Below are 19,156 nucleotides of genomic sequence, written 5' to 3'. Positions count from 1 at the left end.
AGGTGGACTTATCTGGGTAGATTTTGCAAATGGCAATTGATTTTTTTGCTTCAGTGACTTGAAAAAAATCCAAATTTGGTGTTTTCAACCACACCTTCCAGACTGTGGCCAAGTAGCCCTTCAACAGGGTGACAGAAAGCAGCAAGCCTGAGAGAGGTGACAAACACTTAAACAGATACGCAGCCCATCCCTTGTCCCCAAGCTGCCTTGGAACAGAGGAACTTGCTTTCTAAGAGCAGGCATTTGAAAGTTGACTCTAAATAACACTGAAGCTGATTTTGAGACTAACAAGCACTTGCCTTAAAGATTTTGGGGTACAAGCAATTAAAGGCTCACTTTGTCTAGAGAGAATTTGAAAAGCAAACAAAGCCCCCATTCATCTTGGCCATTCATCAAATCAATTGTGTTTAAACACAGCACACTACCTTAGAGTGAACCGAGTTAAACCTACCTACTGAAGTCAAACGGTCCACCGCAAATGAAAAAAAATCTAATTAATATATGAAAAGAAAAGGGACAAATAAAAAACATAATAACATAAGAATAGTGCTACATAACAAATAAGCATTCAATAAAACTAGCAATGGAGATTAAAACTGAGGCAGTTCATAAATTTAGTACGTACAAGTTATTTTATTTTTTATATTTTTTTTGCTTTCAGCTGAAATGCATTCATATACTTTTTCATTTAGTCTTAAATAAAATTCAATATACTATTATGATAGAAATATTACTAGTATCTGACATCTGTGTCTTAGCAACAATATATGTCACAATCCAATTTTTTCATATTGAGACTATTGCCACTGAGGCAACGAAGGAAATGTAGAATGCCATTACTAAACCTATCTTCAGATGGTAACAATTCTCAAGTTGCCTTCAAGTTAACTGGTTCCATCAGAAAACATTATGCTACACTATTGCTATCACAAAAGGAAAAGCAGTCCCAAGTAATGGAAAATACAAATACGTACCTTGCACTCTCTGTAGCTTAGGTTTTGCAAATGCCATTGGCAAGTTCAGAGGAATGTAATGTTCATGATTGCAGATTGTTTGGAGAAATTCAAACTTGTATTCAGCAAGAACCTAAATGGTAAATCATGCAACATCTCATATGATAGCCGTTTATTTTTTCGATGATTGAAAAATGATCTTTAATTTCCCAACGTAAATGTTTATCTCCCAAAGTATACTTGCAGGTGCAATCTGTACAGGAAGGGGTTAACCTAGCCGGCCCAAGAGTGCAAGATTTTAAAAGGCCTGTTGCAACACTGATGTTGGCTGGCATCTGAGAAAAGGGATTTTGACATGTTCCCTGTGTGATAAGGTTGTGTTCCTGGTGCCAGTCTGCTAGGCTCTTGGTACAAACAATGTGATTTATGGTGAACACCTGTTTTGCTTTCCTTTCTGAGAGTCTAGAGTTTGGATCTGCTTCAAGACAAAACCAGTTCCCCAGTAAGAACTGTGGTAAACGAGTATACCCCAGTATGTATGAGCATTCATGGCATGAACACAGCCATGTCAAAAACCCCAGTGACTCAGACCCATAGAAATGGCAAAGCCTACCCTGAGTCAGGCTCAGGGAATGGCAAGGCCTTCCCCTGGCCATAGTACACAGGTTGACAGTGTGTGCAGAAGTATCAACCACAGCTTCCTATTCCCTACAGATGCAACCTGCGTGACTGCACCCTGAGATTGTTCCCCTACAGTGACCACCACCTACCTCCTCCATCAGTTGTATATAATAAAAGCCTTCCCATTAAGCTACATACAATAAACGTACTGAGTTTCTGGACTTCTGGTGTGTCTCTATCAGAGAGCACGGCTCACCCAGTCCCAGGTTTTCCGAATGTGTATCCGTTGTTTGTTGATTCCCCATCATCCCAGTTGGGGCAATCTCCAAGAACCCTAAACTCTAAAGAGAAATGCTGCAGTCTTTCGGCTGTATTCTCACCCCTAGTGGGAATTATGCCTTCACAAGAGGGAGAAAGCATGACAGGACTGTGTGGCAATCACCAGATTGCACTTGATCCTGCTGAGTATCCATATCCTATCACTCCAGTGAATGTTGGTCAGAATTACAACTATATGTTGAATCCTGTTAGTGAATTGTTGAATCTGTGGGTGGTCTTGGGGACCCCTCCAAACACTATCCAATAGTCTTTGCTTTTGACAATACTTAAAGTACATAAATGAGAAGAGCAGTTCTGAATGCTCTAGAAGAGACTGTAACTGTCACCTTTGACTTCCAACTATGTCCTTAGAACTTACCTTAGGATCTTTGGGGCTAAATCCTGATATATAGTCATTTATCAAATTGAACACAAATCCTCTATCCATTAGCGTCAAGCAGCGCTGTGAACACAGAGAGGGAAGGTTAGTTATGTGATTCTAAGTGTCTCTTATCATGACTTTAAATAATTTTTGAATTTCTTTGGCATTTTTACAGACAATATGAGAATAGCTGTCAGAGTTTGGGATGACCTTAATGAAAAAGAGCAAAATAAATTATCAATGGGATTAAGACTGAAAGGCCTCAACTGTGTAATTTTCAAAATAAGATACATGACAATAACAAAAATTAAAAGTTACCATCTTTTGTAAACATAGGGATTTCTGGCATGTCTCAAAGGAACTCCACTGAGCAAAGCTAACAATTTTTATGTATATGCATTAGCAACATGTACCCTGTGCTGACAACAGCAAATAGGTACCTTTAATTCAAAAGTTGAAAACTTCGGCGTGAGAAATGCTTCAGTAGGTAAGAGTGTTTGCTGTAGTATGAGGACTTGACTTAGAATCCAAGCACTACATAAAAAAGCTGGGCATGGCCAGGTGCACTCCTGTAACCCCAGTGTCCAGTGCCATGGTGAATGTGGGAGACAGGAAGATATTTAGGGCTTTAGGACTGCCAGCCTAGCTAGCTCCAGGTTCAGTGAGAGACACTGTCCCAAAGGAATATGGCAGTAACTGAGAGATGTACTGCTCCAGTCTCAGTACGTGCACCTGCACACGTGTGTGTGTGTACACACACACACACACACACACACACACACACACACACACACACCCAACAGAGAAAGTCATGAACCCAAAAGCCAACTGAACTAGAAAAAAGCCAGAGATATGATGAAGATTGGTGGGGCCTGACTGGAGTAACGATTGCCTACCCTAACAGCAGTCTGTGAAATAAGCATGGCCTGTCTTCTGGCTCAGCCAGAGCCTCTTCTTTACCTGCTTGTTTCAGCGGGAGGGGAAGTAAACCTGGCTGATCTGATCTATCAGTCAATCCAAAGAGTTATTTCAACAGTCTTGTAAGAATCTAGCTGGGGGCTGGGGATATAGTTAAGTAGTGTAACATTTGCGTAGCATGCAGAGGGCTTGTATCCAATCCTCAACAACGGGGGAAATAGTAACCACAAGCACGCAATTTTTCCAGGAGAAAGGGGAAAAGTTGTTCCTTTGTCTTTCCAGACCCTCTCAGTGATGAAGAGATCCTGAACATATTTTGGCTGCCTTTAACTCACCTTTAGGAAGCTGGCCAAGCTATAATTCACATTTCGGGACTCATCAGGAATCTCGGCATAGCGAATGGTCACATGGGGAATTATTGCAAGAAGCAGTGAATGTAAGACATGATGATATGCCTCCGGAAATCTCTGGCCCCTGGGAAGCTTAAATACAAATAGAAAAAGAGTCAGAGTTGGAAAAGGTCTAAATAAATCAACTGCCATTTTACTTCCAAACACGTACCATCATGAAAGTGGCTTTAAAATGAAGTATAATTTTTCTCTCCACTAAAAATGACTTCACTAATTGTCCAAAGTATACTTTATTCTTGACCCTAAACTTACAGGAACTATATGATTCTCTAGTAATGTAAATGTTTGAAATTATCATTACGCATAGTATGGGTCAATAAGCCCAACTCTGGAATCCACACTCCTGGGCTGCAGGCACATTTCTGGTACACAATATAAGCATGTATCACAGTTTCAGTCAGAATACTCTATGAAAGTCCTATGAGATGGATATTTATTTTATTTCACATGCTTGAATATTATAATTTCTATAGCTAAGAAAACATTTTTGTATGGGTTGGTTGTTGCTAATTGAAAAATCTCAAATCTGAAGTGCTCTTAAACCTGAAACTTTTTGAAACTTGACTCAACACCACAAATGGAAAATTCCACACCTGATGTTATGTGACTGGTAGAAGTCAAAACACAGGTGCAAATATAAAGTCAAGCATAAAATTATCTTCAGGCTATGTGTATAAAGTATCCATGACACATGAATGAGTCTCATGTTTAGACATGTGTCCTGTACCAAAGATGCCTATCTCATTATGTATATGCACATATTACAAAATTTGAAAATGTCTGAAATCTGAAACCCTTCCGGTTCTAAGCATTTCAGGTCAGGAGCTCTCAGCATGTGTCTTTAAAAAAATGAAAAGCAAATAAGAGGAGCCTCTGAGACTGCTCAGGGGTAAAATGCTTGCCCTGCAGACCTGGTTATCTGAGTTTCACAGACAGCATCCACATGCGGTGAAGGAGAGAGCTGGCTCCAAAAAGTTGACCTCTGACCTCCACACATGCGCTGTGGCTCACATGGGGTCCCACCCACACATCATACACATAACAACAACAATGAAGAAGAAAATTAAAATACAAAAAAACAAGTGAATGTGCATAACACATTTCAGAAATATATCTAATTACATAAAGCTCTTTTTAAACTTTATATGTACTTTATTCCTTTCTAAGAAAGAATATGTCTGACTTGCTAGTTTTTCTAGTTGAATCTTTTCAACAGACTTTTATTTTTTAAAAAATATTTTATCACATTTATGTGTGTATTTGGGAAGGTGCCTGCAGAGGCCAAACGATGGTACCCCATCCTCTGAAGCTGGAGTAACAGGTGGTGAGGCTAGGAGCCACCCTTAGGCCCTCTGGACAGAGCTCAAGCACTAAGCCATCTCCCCAGCTCCTCAACACTGACATTTTCAAATCACAAAAGAAATGCGAAACTTTAAAGGCAATGCATTCCGTATGCAAATGACTGTAGACTATTACCTGCAATTATTTCTTACGACATAGCAGACGCTGCACATTCACCTGTAAGAACTGTGGGACCTCAGATTTATGTAAAACTCCCACTGTTTCTATAAACAACATTGGAAGAGTTAAGGGCAAGAATACTTGAGAATAAAAGGGGATCTGTACATTATTGCTATGTGTAAAGTTATCTCTATATTTGTTACACGCCATTCTTATAAATATGTAAAAATTACCATTTATCAATTAAAATAAGCCTAATGTGGTGGCTCAGGCCTATAATCCAAGTACTTGGGAGGCTGAGCATGAGTTTCAGACCAGCCTGGACTACAGGTTGTCTCCAACATAATTAATTAATTAATCAAGAAATTATTGTTGCTTACTTACCTTAATTTTATTCTCTTCCAACAAGTATGTGGCCATGGACTTTGCAATTATTTCAAAGAAAAACCATGAGTACTGAAAAACAAACACACAAGCCTTAACTGCCACCCAAATCCTTGAAGCTTTGCAAAAACTTGTCAAATCACTAGAGATCTCGTCTCTGAGGGTGGATAACATTTTCTAGTGATCCCAATTCACTATCAAGGGCTCCCAGCATACCTCTGCAGTGTTCCAGACACAAACAAACAAACAACTAGCCCCGGCCAGTGGGAGAGGCCAGTGGGGGAATGGGAAGGTTTGCTTCATGGGACGGGGTTATTTTACCACGGACACTGTTTTGGAATGCCATGGTTGGTGATAAAAGCAAGCCACCTTTTAGTTACTTGTATTCCTTCTTTTAAATTCTGGACAGTTAACGTTTAAAGGTTTTATTAGCCTATATTAATCCTATATTAAATGGGTTTAATGACATTTTCATACATGCATTATAATGTATTCTGATCATATTCACCCCATTGCCCTCTCTTATCCCCCTTCCCTTCCCTCTTGCCCTCCTTTCCCAAATACATCAGATGATAAACCTCATTGCTGCCTACACTCAGCCTGGATAACCATCTTCGGCCGCGGTACAAAAATTGGCACAGCTTATATCACCTATGCGGTTGCCCATATCATGTAATCGGAAAGCTAGCACCAAGTCTCTAGCCAACACATCCGAAAAGGCCCATAATTTTATCACCAATTAGAGAGTAGCAAAAATAATGAGAATAATAGCTACAACTTACTGAGTGCCTGCTACCTGCAGCAATCTTGTCAAATATTTCAACTTAGATATGCGTTCATAGCAGCCCAGAGCTGGGAAGTAGGTAGCCAAAGGTCTACAAACTATACACTGTAACAGACACAAGATTCTGCCTCATCTGAAATGTATCTTTTACCCATTTAATCGAGGGCGAGGGGTGTGCTGGGAGGGTGGACAAGGCTCTGCAAAGGATACATGTGCAATGTCATCGAATGAAGGAGGCTCCAGGGCAAAAGGGATGAAAGCAAGAATTCAAATGGAAAGTCCCCAACAAGTATGTGGAGGCTGTTTTTGTTTCCAGTTGTGCCTTCCATCCTTACCTTTAGAAGTTTATTTATGGCTAAGAAATCTGCAGACTGTTTCAATATTGCTATCATGGTAGTGGCCAGGGTTTCGTGTATAAGCTGGGTCTGAAGACTGTTTGGTTTTTCAGGTCTGAAGCTATACTGCAAATAGAACCAAATGAACCATCAGACACAGCCGTCCTGGGAAACAGTCAAGTCATCCATCCCGCAAGAAAGCTTGACTCCACAAACCTTGATGAAGGATCTTAAATAGCTATCGAAGCCTTCTTCATGGCACTTGGACACAATGTGCAAGAGAACCCTGAAACGACAGTCATGAAAGCCAGCAGGTCAGGCTTCAGCTAATTACTCTAGTGTGACTCTCAGATAACAGCAGGCCTAACCCAGAAAAGAACCAAACCGAAGCAACGAAATGCCCCAACAACAAAAGAGAGGTAACAGAAGAAAGAGGTGATGATAGCTTAAATCTACAAGATTCCAGTGCCTAATACACTGGGAGCCTTGGACAATGTACTTCCTGGTTCAAAAGGATACTTTCTTTTGACAGCCCGGATGTTTCGTCTCCTTCGAAATCCGGGTATTCACTTAAAGTATGGGCATAGCCCTGTGATGGAAAAGAGCTCAAGTAAAGTAAATACTGAAAGCCCTGCCAGGGAGGACAAAAGGCACTGAAAAGAAAGATGAAGTGGCTGGGAGTGGCAATCCTAGCACTGGCGAGGCTAAGGCAGGAGGCTCACCATGAGTCTGAGTCCTGTCTGGGCTACAGTCTCAACCAAACCCAACCCAACCCAAAGAAACAAACAAAAAACAAGGAAACTGTCAAGGCGAGGGGGGGGGACAGAGCAGGTGAAATAATATGAACGCGGGAGGTAAACTCAAGAGACTAGTCGTGCCTCTGACACTGCAGCAAGCATCAGCATCACCTGGGAGGCTTCCGAAAAGATTGCCTGACTCTCGGCCTGGTGTTTCTGACTTTGTAGAGCTGAGGTCAAGTTATTAGCATTTTGATAAGCTTCCTGAAAATACTGCGGCTGCTGATCTGGGAAGCGCATGCTGAGAACCATTATATTAGGATAATGCTTCTTAAATTTTCAACGGGACTGTTCCTGGCAGTAGAGATGGGCACATAGCATGCAGGGGTTTGTAGCCTAGGGTCTAGAGAAAGAGGCCGTAGCAACAGCAGAAGCAGCAAAGCCAGGGACATCGAGCACTGAGCTCAGCATTTTCATTAAAGTCTCTTATTTTCATTTTGAAAGGCAAGTGTGTTTTACCCTCTACCCTACAATGTATCCTTGTTTGTTTTCCTACAGAAATAACTTATTCTTCCAAGTCAAAATTCATGGCGTAGTGCCACATTCTGTCCAGTAGGAGAAACACTGATCATGGGCGGCTATATTAGTTAAAACTAAAATGAACTACAATTAAGTACTCTTTCCTCAGAAGATATAGGCACACTTCAAGTGCTCACTAGCCAAATGGGGTAAGTGGATACTTTAGTGGACAACACAAGTATAGAACATGGGTAGAGAAAGGTCAGTTGAAATTTATATTTGTCTTATAAATAGGCATGGAGCAGTAATAGTGCGACAGTGTAGGATTCCAATATCTCCTTTTCAACAATGGATATGAAATTAAGAAGCAAGTATTTGACTTGAACTATACTTAAAACAAATGCATCTAAAAGACATATACAGAACATATTCCATTAAACAGTAAAAGAAGACACATTCTTCTTATGGGCACACAAAATATTCTCCAGGATGTTGTATATATTAGGCTGTTCAAAAAGTCTTAACAAGATTTAGGAAGATTGCAATCATATCAAGTATAGTTTTCAACCACAGTATGTTGAAATAAATCAATATGAGAAGAAACTGTGAAAAATGGAAATGACCATGGAAAGTAAACATCATGCTTCTGAACAAGAAGTCAAAAAAAAAGCAAAGAGAAGAAAAGAAAAAAGAAAGATAGAAATAAAAATAAATTTACAGGAAAAATGAAGTACTTAGAATGTATAATATTAAGTGAGGTCACACAATCTCAGAAAGAATATGGTCTCTTATCACATGTCGAACCTAGGCAATAACGTGTGTGTGTGTGTGTGTGTGTGTGTGTGTGTGTGTGTGTGTGTGTGTGTGTATACAAATATGCCGCCTGTGGGCTCAATATAACAAGTATAAAAGAGAACAAGGCTATTAGAGGATTAGGAAGGACTTAACACAGGTAATAAACACAAGTTATGAAAGAAGATAAATGGCTAATTGTTTTTCTAGTTCTACCTCTGTCATGGAGCTGTTGGTTTTGGTGATGGTTGAGTGCATAAAAATATAATAAAAAGTGAAAGTGTAAAGTCCAATGGGAAGTTCCACAGCTTCCATTTTGCACGGCTATTCTGACTGCATAGAAGTTTGGTGAGATGTACAGACTGTGGGCCTGGTTAATGTAATGTGGTGTGTGTTTGTAAGTTTTTATAATAAAGAAAGAAAGAAACCAACAGGCAAATGAAAAACACTCTTTCAGACAAGTGACAATGAGACAACAAACACAGTTCTCAGAGGGAGGTTTACAGCCATGAGCAAAGAAGAACGACCTGACACAATAGCTTCTTTCATCGTAACACCGAAACTCACATGGTGCAGTTGATGGGAACGTCATCTTCATGGGTCATGTTTGTGAGAACTCGGAAGAGTTGCATAAGAATTACAGGTAGAAACTGTATCATGACTTGGATCTCCATGGCATGCAAACACTAAAATAAGTCATTATTAGTTATGGAAACAAACAGAAACATGATCCAATTTGCAAATGTGAAACAATAAGAAAATTAAGTAATGAGCGATATATCGACTAGACTATCACCTTGCTGAAATGTGAGCTTCTGAGAGAGGGGACTTGTTAATGACATAATGCACCCCGTTTGCCATTTGGATTCTGTGAGCTTAACTGACAAGAATGCTTAACTATACAGATATCAAGTGCAATTTACTTATGGGCTTTGAAGAGAAACCCAACTGACTTTTGGTAAATCTATACTCAGTGACAGGGTAGGGGTTGGAAAGATCTGCCTCCAAGCCTCCTGCATGCTTTCGAAGACAATCTTGGCTTCCAGTTAACCTAATTTGGGAAGTTAAATGAGCCTCAGTAAAGAACATGTCTATACTTTCTTTTAACACATGTATTTTGCTTTATCCCACACCTTCTATAAAACAGATAGTTATGCATTTTACCATTCTTTTACGTTTTCTATTACATCTTACTGTGTGTGTGTGTGTGTGTGTGTGTGTGTGTGTGTGTGTGTGTGTGTGCATGTAGGAGCACGTGTGCCCCAGTGCATGAATGTGGTCAGAGGACAGACACCTTGCAGGAGTCAGTTCTCTCTTCTATTATATGGATCCCAGAAATCAAACTCAGATGGTCAGGCCTGCTAGCTTTTCCCACCAAGCCATCTAGTCAGTCCTCTAGCATTCTTTGAGTATATTTATTTCTTTCACATGCTTGCACTCGGTGTCTAACAAAGGGTGCTACAAACATCCAAATGAAGTGTTGACATATATTATATATTCATGTACACAAAGAAATGTTACAGTGCCGTTTGCTACATTTCTTTCTTTTTTCCACATTCATTCACTCCATCAGCGGAGAAAAAAGAAACCCAACTTGGCTGAGAATGTTTGACCCAGTTCTCTGTGTAGTGCTATGGGAAACACAACGATAACAAGCCAAGTCTCCGTACTTAAGGGAACTCATCATTTCTCTGTCTCAGTCTCTGTCTTCATAGCCTCACATGCACCCTCCCTTTCCAGGACTCCATCATCTGTATCTTAATTACTCCAACAAGGACTTTAAGTCCCTGTGTAGCGTCTCTCCCATCAGGTTCACAGGGCAGGTTGGCTAGCTCCAGGAACACGGGGTTGTCCTCTCAAGGTTTTCCCTCCTTTCCACTTGCTCTCCAATCCTCTCTACATTTTTCTAGTTCATCTACAGTTTCTCTGCATTCTCAGTATATCCAAATTTATTGCCTACTTCCCTTATGCTGATTACATTAAACTATCTTCTACCGAAATGGTTTCCTTTTTCTTTTTACTACGGATACTGAAGATGTGACACAGTTTCCCACATGCTAGGTGAGCACTCTCCTGCTGACCTACATCCTCAGCCCTCTAAGAAGGTTTGTGATGTCTTCCCATTACTGTGAGCAGCGGCTCGCATTCGGGAGTCACGTGGGAGGTTTAGTGGCGTCTGGGGATATTTTTGGCCATCACAGCTTGGGTATGTGTGTGCTACTGATTTCTATGGGAAGAGGCCTATAGTTCTGCTAAACCTTCTACACAAAGAACCATCGTCCCCTACATGTCGATAGTGCTGAACTTGAGAAATCCTGCCCTAGGGAATTAAGTTGAATGTACTGAAGACCTGGCCTCCATCTTGAACCTTAGAGCTGATTGCTGTTCTTCAGAAAGGCAAACACCACCACTGTTCTTTAACTATATCACCTGCCTCCCTTTTGTCTTTGTTCACAGCTTTAGCCAAATCCTAATCGCTCCTCCAAGGCAAATTCAAATCCTCATTTCAGTGAAGCCGTTTCATTTCCTCAGGCAGCAAAGGTGTACTGAGTGCACTTCCAGGAGCCAACCAGCAAAGGAGAAACAAGACAACCTGAACACACTTCCTATCATTAAGCAGTTCACTGTCTAAAGGGGGCAAAGACACGGAACTGAGTCGCTGTAGTACAAACAGCAAATAGGAGGACAGGCAACTGGGCTTCGAGGGGCAGAGAATGTGAGCTAAGCAGAAAACGGCAGGCAGACAAGGAAGATAAGCAGTCCACGCAGGACAAAACCAGGTCTGTCTGAGTTTCTCCCAGTTTATGCTCCCAGCACCCAGAACAATGCCGTACCAGGTGCTTAATAAATATTTGGTGAATGGTTGAATAAGTAAATAAGCAATGGAGGGCAAGGCAAAATGGAAGTCCCTGCTCTACACTGGCTTCTCAATGACCTGCATACCCAATGCCTGCAGTCCGCAGATTTAATACCTGTAGTCTGCATCACACATGTAACATCTAATCACATATGTCTTTCGGTGGTCCTCTGTATTATGAAGACGTTGCTAGCTAACTTATTTTTGCTGTGTCTTCGGTTGGGCTGTAATCTCCATACTGAAGTTATGTAGTTCTGCAAGCCCCATAGCACGCACAAAGGTACTAAATACATAACAAAACTCAAGGAATAAACGAATTCATGAAACTGCCATTTACCGGGACAACAGAAGGAAACCTCTGCACAAGCCTTTCTGCACTATTTCTACAATCACATGCCATTCCACTTACTGCCACCAGAGGGTGTGTGTGCATTGTATAACCATCAGACATTCTACACCCTTAAAAACAAACACCAGCGTACATCTTGTTAAATTGGAATACCAGTATTTGAAAATGATGTCGTATCCCATACCACTCTATGAAAATTCTCAAAAAGCTCCCTCCAGAAGGAAAAACAATGGCCTTAACAAATAAACCATCCATCCATATAGTTGGAATCTTCCTAGATAGTACTAAGGACTAGATTTGAAAAAGTTATGAGAAGCAGGCAGATCTTTGTAGGTTCAAGGCCCACCTGAGCTACAGAGTGAGTTCCAGGAAAGGCACAAAGCTACACAGAGAAACCCTCAAAAAAGCAAAAAAAAAACAAAACAAAAACAAAAACAAACTATACAAATGGGGTTGGGGATTTAGCTCAGTCAGTGGTAGAGCGCTTGCCTAGCAAGCGCAAGGCCCTGGGTTTGGTCCTCGGCTCTGAAAAAAAAAAAGTTACATGACTATTACACTTCTAAAGGTCAAAAGACACTACTGATCATCTCTCTTGAACCAAAATTGAACATTTTTATATGGCAGGCAGGATAGTACTACAAAAACTAAATTCAAGCCTGACCTAGTAGCTCTGTTCTATAATCCCAGTCTAGTCCAGTCCAGTATGGGAGGATGAGGCAGGAGTATTGGCAGTTCAAAGCCGATCTGGGCTATATAGTGAGTGACAGACTAGCCTGGGCAACTTAGCAAGGGTGTGTTAAAATTAAAAAATAAAATACAGGGCTGAGCAGATAGCTCTGTAGATAAATTGCTTGCCAGCCAAGTATGAGGACCTGATTTGGATCTCCAGCACCAACGTAAAAATCTGGGCATGGTGTTGCCAGCTTGTAATTCCATTGGTAGGGATGAGACAGAGAGAGACAGACTCCTGGGGCTCTCAGGTCTAGCTGCTCAAGGCAGTGAGAGAGTCTGTCTTAAAAGACAAAGTAGACAGCTCCCGAGAAACAAAACTCAAGATTGACCTCTGGCTTTCACATACACGCACACACGTGTCTGCACATCCTTATTCACACAGGTATCCACACACATAGGAATGTACACGTATATACAAAATACCGGAAAGTGAGGCTATAGCTTCATGGTATGGTGTTTAAGTACCTGGCATGTGTGAAATTAAAGCCCTGGGTTTCATTTCCAACACAACAGCAGAAGAGTCAAAGGCAAAGCATGTCAGTGCACTTGTCAAACTTCTGCAAGGCTTCCTATCTGAACTGCAAAAAAAATTAACTTCCTCACTAGAGCCTCAGAGGCTCCCCAGCTGCCTCCAGGTCAGGCCTTACCACTCTGTGCACCAGCCACACTACCGTCCTTCCTGCTCCACGACACACTCAGCCAAGCTCCTCGGGGACTCTGCGGCTGTTCCCAGCCCTTCCCCAGCCATGCACTCGGCTGCCATCTTTCTTTAAGCTGCCGCTCAAATATCACATCACCAGAGGCATTCTCTCTGGCCTCTCTAAGACAGAAAGTCTAGCACATTCCTCATTTCCTTTTACTGCTTCTGGTCCCTCCAAGACAGTGGCTCTCAACCTTCCTAACGCTATGACCCTTTACCACAGTTCCTCATGTGGTGCTGACCCCCAACCATACAATGATTGCTGTTGCTACTTCATAGCTGTAATTTTGCTACTGTTGTGAATCGCAATGTAAATATCTGACATGCAAGATATCTGATATGTGACCCCTGCACTACAGCCTCTAACATCTCTACTTGCTCATTTCTATGCTCATCCCCTCTACGAGGAGTGAAGCTGCTCGATAAGACACACTGTTTTCTTTGCTTAGATCCTGATGCCTGCTTCCCAGGAAGCCCGCCCTCCAGGAGTCGTGTGTCATGAACAATTCTGACCCAGCAGATGAGCCATCTTATTTAAGCCTCATGACCTCGGGACTGATGGCTATCACTCTTATCCCAGTGGACAACCAAGAGAAGCTCTGTGACAGACCTAGTAAATGACAGCCCTGTGACACAAAATCAGCTTATGAGTCCGGACCCATACACTCTGTCTCAGGCCATACTATCTGTCTGTCTGAAAGAAAGGGTTCCCCGAGGCCATTGGTAGGCAACCGCATATGGATAAAGGGAAACTCTGTAGTGTCTTCAGATCAAAATGCTGCAGATTTCCCACAGCTGACCTACTAAGGAAGCAATGGAAACAGGTCCCAGGATGCACACCACAGGCACAGCACAGAGTGAATAAGCCACCATTAGGTTCTCTGTCTGCTACAGTATGATATCCTAAAGATTCCCTAAGACTCCCTCCCCTGTGCCACGTGCACACAGTGTTTCTATGTTTAGTGGGCCCTCATGATAGTCTCCCACTAACGGGCACAGGAGGACCATTTGACACTTTATTACAAGGAAAAGTGGTTTAGTCCTTTCTGGCCCTTCCCCCATCACAGCGCGCTCTCCTTTAGTGGCAGTTAGCAGGAAGAGCCAAGACCCCCAAAGCAACTCAAATCTGAAGGTTTCTGAACCATGATGTCAAATTTGGGCTGTAATATTTTCTCCCTAATGTAACCATGCTTCTAAGCAGCCACTTGATGGAAAAGCACAAAAGAGAAAGTGTCCTCCTGAGGCCCAAAGGATTTTCAACCGTTTGCCTAGTTCGTTTTTTTTTCCATGTCAAAATGCAACAGCAGAAAGGCACGAAAAACAAACCTTTCGCAGAAAGCTGCTGCTCATTTACCTTTAAATATTTAATGAGCTCCCCTGGAACTTCTTTGGAGCCTGACTGAATCAGCTGGCAATGATGGAAGAATTTGTGCACATGCAGATCCTGGAACACAGATGGAAACAGCCATATGAGATTTGATTCATTAGTCCCAAGCACACGCTTCCAGCTCTCCCTGATCTGGCATCTTGATGGCCTCTCTATCTCGGTATTCTAACGCCTGGACTATGGAGTCATCTCCGCCAGTGAATGCTTTGCACCTGAAGTCCTCTTGACCATCATATAAAGCAGCATAGCCGGATGAAACTGGTGTGTACTGGAAATTGCTAAACATGCCCAACTAGGTAAACACTTATTTAAGCCCTAAAAAAACCCAGTGTGTTCTATCCAGTTGAGATGCTTCTCTCTTTTAGTGAAACGAGCAGGAACAGAGGTCTGAAATGGCAGGTGAAGGAAGCTCCCAGGCAAATCATTTCTGGTATTCAGTGCCCAACTTTGCCATGACACTCTGCTGGGGAGTCCAGTTATCCCATATGAAGTCGGTACATGTCGGTTTTCTGGACAGTGTGGGCCACACCAGGAGGTAGGAAAATGCAAGGTATATTCTGAACTGGAATTCCTAATTGTTATTTTGGGCCTCAGGGTAAACTACCTCTTTTGACTTAGCCTCAGTTTTTTTCAGGTTTAAAATGGTGATGATGGCCTCTACATGCCTTTTAGAGTTCAATTTCTCCAAACGGTGGGAGATTAAAAATAATCTAGTTTAATGAGGAAACATATTCCAGTATTCAGATTGAGAAATCTGAGTGCGGCAGCTTACCTGCGTATAAATGGTTGATTCTAAGTGGCTCTTAATCTTCAACAAAGGTTTTGCACCATCTACCCATTTGATATCCGCATTCGATTGCTGCATAGAAAATACAGCCATGAACATCTATATTATAGCAAGAGACACATGAGCCCCCTACAGCACTACCCATGCATTTTAACAGATTTTAGAAAGGAAGGTATTAGATTCATCCAAAGAAATACTGGAAAAATAAATGTCCTTTAGAATAAATGTATCCTAAATCATTTTAGATTTCCAAACCTCTGAAGATTTATATAAATTACCACCCCCAAAAATGAATTACTTAATAGATGAGGTGTTTTTTAAGTCATGCCCTAAATCCAGTTTTAAGTTAGTAGAATTATCAGCTGTAAACACAGAGCACAGACTTTCCTTGCGAAGGGGGACTACCCTTCAGACCATATTTGAGTATTCCTGTCCCAAACCACACCAACAGAAGTGTACTTGTAAACATCTAAAACACAATCACTTGTGCAAATGCAGACACCCCCTACCCTTCTTGACTCGGCATCATTCACATTCAAGTAGCCCGGGGGAAGATTGGCTGAGACTGGCAGCTGCTGTTCAAACGTGATAACTCTCCCATCCTTCAGCAAAGGTACCCAGGCAAATCCAACTGCCAAGACAATAATCAACCATGAGAGACGAAATCACAAATGCAATTAGCTACGCAAATGTCTGCAAGCTGGGGAAGAAGGCAAGATGGTGGCGTTTCCAGGGAGCCCAGGTGACAGGCGACTGAGGAGCAGGGCAGGAACAATGCTTTTGGATCGTTTCCTAATCCCAGCCCGTCCACTCAAAAGTTACTGGCTCTGTATCTTTGGCAATAAAGATGGGAGCAACATAGCTTTCTCAGTTAAAAGAGTTGAGGGGCTGGCCTCAGAATCCATGAATATATTAAAGTTTAAAATGTGCCTCGACATCACTATCTTCCTGTGCTAGGGACTCTTTGGGTAGACTCATGTTTTAGAAGGTTCAGGTCCTTCTATCCTTCTATTCAGAGTTCAAAGTCTCCCAGCTGACACCATCTCAGACAGCAATCATATGTTCAAAAACCTCTTACGGTAACCCTGGGATACGGGAGTATGGAGAATTAAGGTCGTAAGTCAAGGTTACAGTGTACACTGATCCAAGGTAGTAAAAGTGTCAATCATTTAGACAGGCAGAGTTTTCCTGACTGGAGGTAGAGGAGGAGGAGGAGGACGACGATGACGACGACGACAAGGGAAATGCGGCCAGGCTACAGTGTTTATGACTTCAGTCCACTGAGAGATTTCCTGCCATCTCTACACTTCTTAACACTTCTACCCCACATAGGGAAATCTTGGCTTTCTATTAGAACACTCCTTATGTTTTGCTACAGTAACAAGAGCCATCTGTGTTACTCAAGTTGTGTAGTGTCACTATTTCCATTATACAGATGACTCTGGCCTTTCAGTGTTTCTAACTCAGCTGTAAAAAAAGAAAAAACAACCCAACCTTGCTCTGGATGGACTTCCGGCAAATGAGAAGGGATGGTAGCTGAAGAGCATTTGCAAATCCACTGCTTTCCAAGTCTTTAAAAGTCTTTGCATGAATGCCTGTGCATGCATGTGCATGTGTGTGCATGTGTGTGTTTATACTGTGAACACAGAAGTCAACACAAATCTGGCTAGAACGTCTTCGTGTACATGTTTAATTTGGCAAATGTTTTTATTCTTAAAAGCCAACCAAAACACACTTTCTCTCAGTAGACTAAAGTCTTTCACAGATGCTGTACCATGTCTGAAGAGCATCTTCTCCAACGCAACTTCAAAAATGCTTCTCCCAGACCTCTGCTCTCAGACAAAGCAGGAAAGGGTGCGGAAGGACGACTATAAATGACAATGTCAGGAAACCTACGAGGCCTCAGCCCCACACAAAGAACTACAGCAAAAGAGTGGGAAAAATAGCCTTCCCCAGGGAGGAACAGCAACTGGCTATCCAATACCAAACGGTCAGCCCGGAACACATACATCCAAGTTACAATGTACAGACTGAGCAGGAATATATAAACATACACATACGCATGTAACAACACTTTAAAAGAGGGCATGGATTTGAAAGAGTAGGGAGGGGTATATGGAAAGATTTGGAGGAAAGAAAGGGGAGGGGGAAATGATGTAATTATAATCTCAAAAATAGAAGAAAGAAGGCAAATGAAAAAGGAGGGAAAGAAAGAAACAACACCATCGATGCTCTGAAACTTTGACCAATGGAAAACATTCCAAACTAGAAACTAGGGAAACATATTTCTTGTTGGTTGACAACATTTTTCCTCATGGAGTTTTTATTGAGCTGTAATTTGTGTACTATGTTTTAGTGAATTTGCAGTTGCTCCATTAACAAGGACTGCAGAAATTTTTCATTACTCTAAAAAGAAACTCGACCGACCTTTGCAAGCTCTCCCAACCTCCCCTTACTCCCCCTCCCCATCCCTAGAAACCATCAATCCACTTTCTGTCTGCATGAATCTGCTTAGGTGACAGTTCTGCACTGTGAATTATCAGAGCATGGCCAAGTGTGTCCCTTAGTTGAAACTCACAGGCCGCACTTGGAAGCTGTAAAGATATACTATCAAGCATGCCATCTGGCTCAAAGGTAGGAAGCCACTTAAAGGGTGGGCAGTTAGAATGGATGAGTGGCATGAAGAATCACCACCTCATGCTTCGCTGAACATCTTGCTCATTTCTGACTAGAATTTGGATGAGGAAATTGCAATTTATCACTCTGGAGGAAAGTACCTGCATGGATTCTCATAGTTCTGTTCCCATCCCATTTCTCCAGGCTCCTGCTCTAGACTAAGTGCAGTTTCAATGAGGATCCCTAATATTCAGTCCTGCTGCCTGATGGTATCCTTCAAACTTCCCCTCAGACTCCCCCAAACCCATTAGTCCTGAACCTGTCACATACTGGTGTATCTTCTTTTGAAAGTTCAGACATTTGCCAGGTACAAGAAATATACAGTCATCCCTTGGAATCTGCAGGAGGCTGACCGGTCAAAGATCATCCAAGCAATAGTAAAATAAATCTGTGCATGCTTGATTCAACTATGTAAAATGGCATAGTATTTCCATCCCTACACATACCCTCCTGTATATTTCAAAGCATTCCTTGATCACACATACTATCTACTGGAATGTAAATGCTTTGTAAATAATTGTTTTACTCCACTGATTAGGGGACAAAAACAAGGGGGGAAGCCTGTATGCATTTAGTACAGATGCATTTTTTTTTTTTGGAATTTTTGAGAAAAGGTCTCTCTCTACATAGTTCTGTTTGTCCTGGAACTAGTTATGTAGACTAAGCTGGCCTCAAACTCACAGAGATCCACCTGCCTCTGCCTCCCAAGTGCTGGCATTAAAAGCATGCGCCACCACCGCCTGGCTTTCAGATGCAATTTTTAAGACTAACATTCACAGGGACTGGGAGACAGCTCAGTAGGTAAAATGCTGGCCATGCAAACGTGAAGACATGAGTTCAATCCTCAGAACCAACATTTAAAAAGTCAAGTGTGGCCATGTACAATTCCCAGCTTGTGGTGCTGATGGAGGCAGGTGGATCCCTAGGGCTTGCTAGCCAGTCGGCCCAGCCTTCTTGCAAAGTTCTAGGCCAGTGAGAGACTCTGTCTCAATAAAAGACTGGGTGGCAGGCACCTAAGGGATGGCAGTGGAGACTGTCTTCTGGCCTGGTCATG

The 19,156-nt window shown here is 41.9% G+C and overlaps 1 protein-coding gene across 3 annotated transcripts in view; it reads right to left on the bottom strand.

The window, feature by feature from the left end:
* The window catches only part of Dock11 (dedicator of cytokinesis 11), a 183,969-nt gene that overhangs the window by 67,334 nt on the left and 97,479 nt on the right, over positions 1-19,156 (bottom strand). For 2 of the 3 annotated variants that reach the window (XM_037199256.1, XM_037199255.1), the window contains exons 21-31: positions 15,936-16,057; positions 15,412-15,498; positions 14,607-14,696; positions 9,182-9,300; positions 6,783-6,852; positions 6,567-6,692; positions 5,448-5,519; positions 3,528-3,674; positions 2,272-2,355; positions 975-1,086; positions 452-490 (exon numbers count right to left, since the gene is read on the bottom strand). In XM_037199256.1, the coding sequence (XP_037055151.1) occupies positions 452-490; positions 975-1,086; positions 2,272-2,355; positions 3,528-3,674; positions 5,448-5,519; positions 6,567-6,692; positions 6,783-6,852; positions 9,182-9,300; positions 14,607-14,696; positions 15,412-15,498; positions 15,936-16,057 (1,068 nt within the window). The remainder of the gene's footprint in view (positions 1-451; positions 491-974; positions 1,087-2,271; positions 2,356-3,527; positions 3,675-5,447; positions 5,520-6,566; positions 6,693-6,782; positions 6,853-9,181; positions 9,301-14,606; positions 14,697-15,411; positions 15,499-15,935; positions 16,058-19,156) is intronic. The other variant, XM_028887297.2, reaches the window with a different exon arrangement.

Source organism: Peromyscus leucopus, chromosome X, assembly GCF_004664715.2.
Source record: "Peromyscus leucopus breed LL Stock chromosome X, UCI_PerLeu_2.1, whole genome shotgun sequence".
Taxonomy (NCBI): domain Eukaryota; kingdom Metazoa; phylum Chordata; class Mammalia; order Rodentia; family Cricetidae; genus Peromyscus; species Peromyscus leucopus.
The sequence above is the reverse complement of the archived record's forward strand: the minus strand, read 5'-3'. Positions and strand labels throughout refer to the sequence as shown.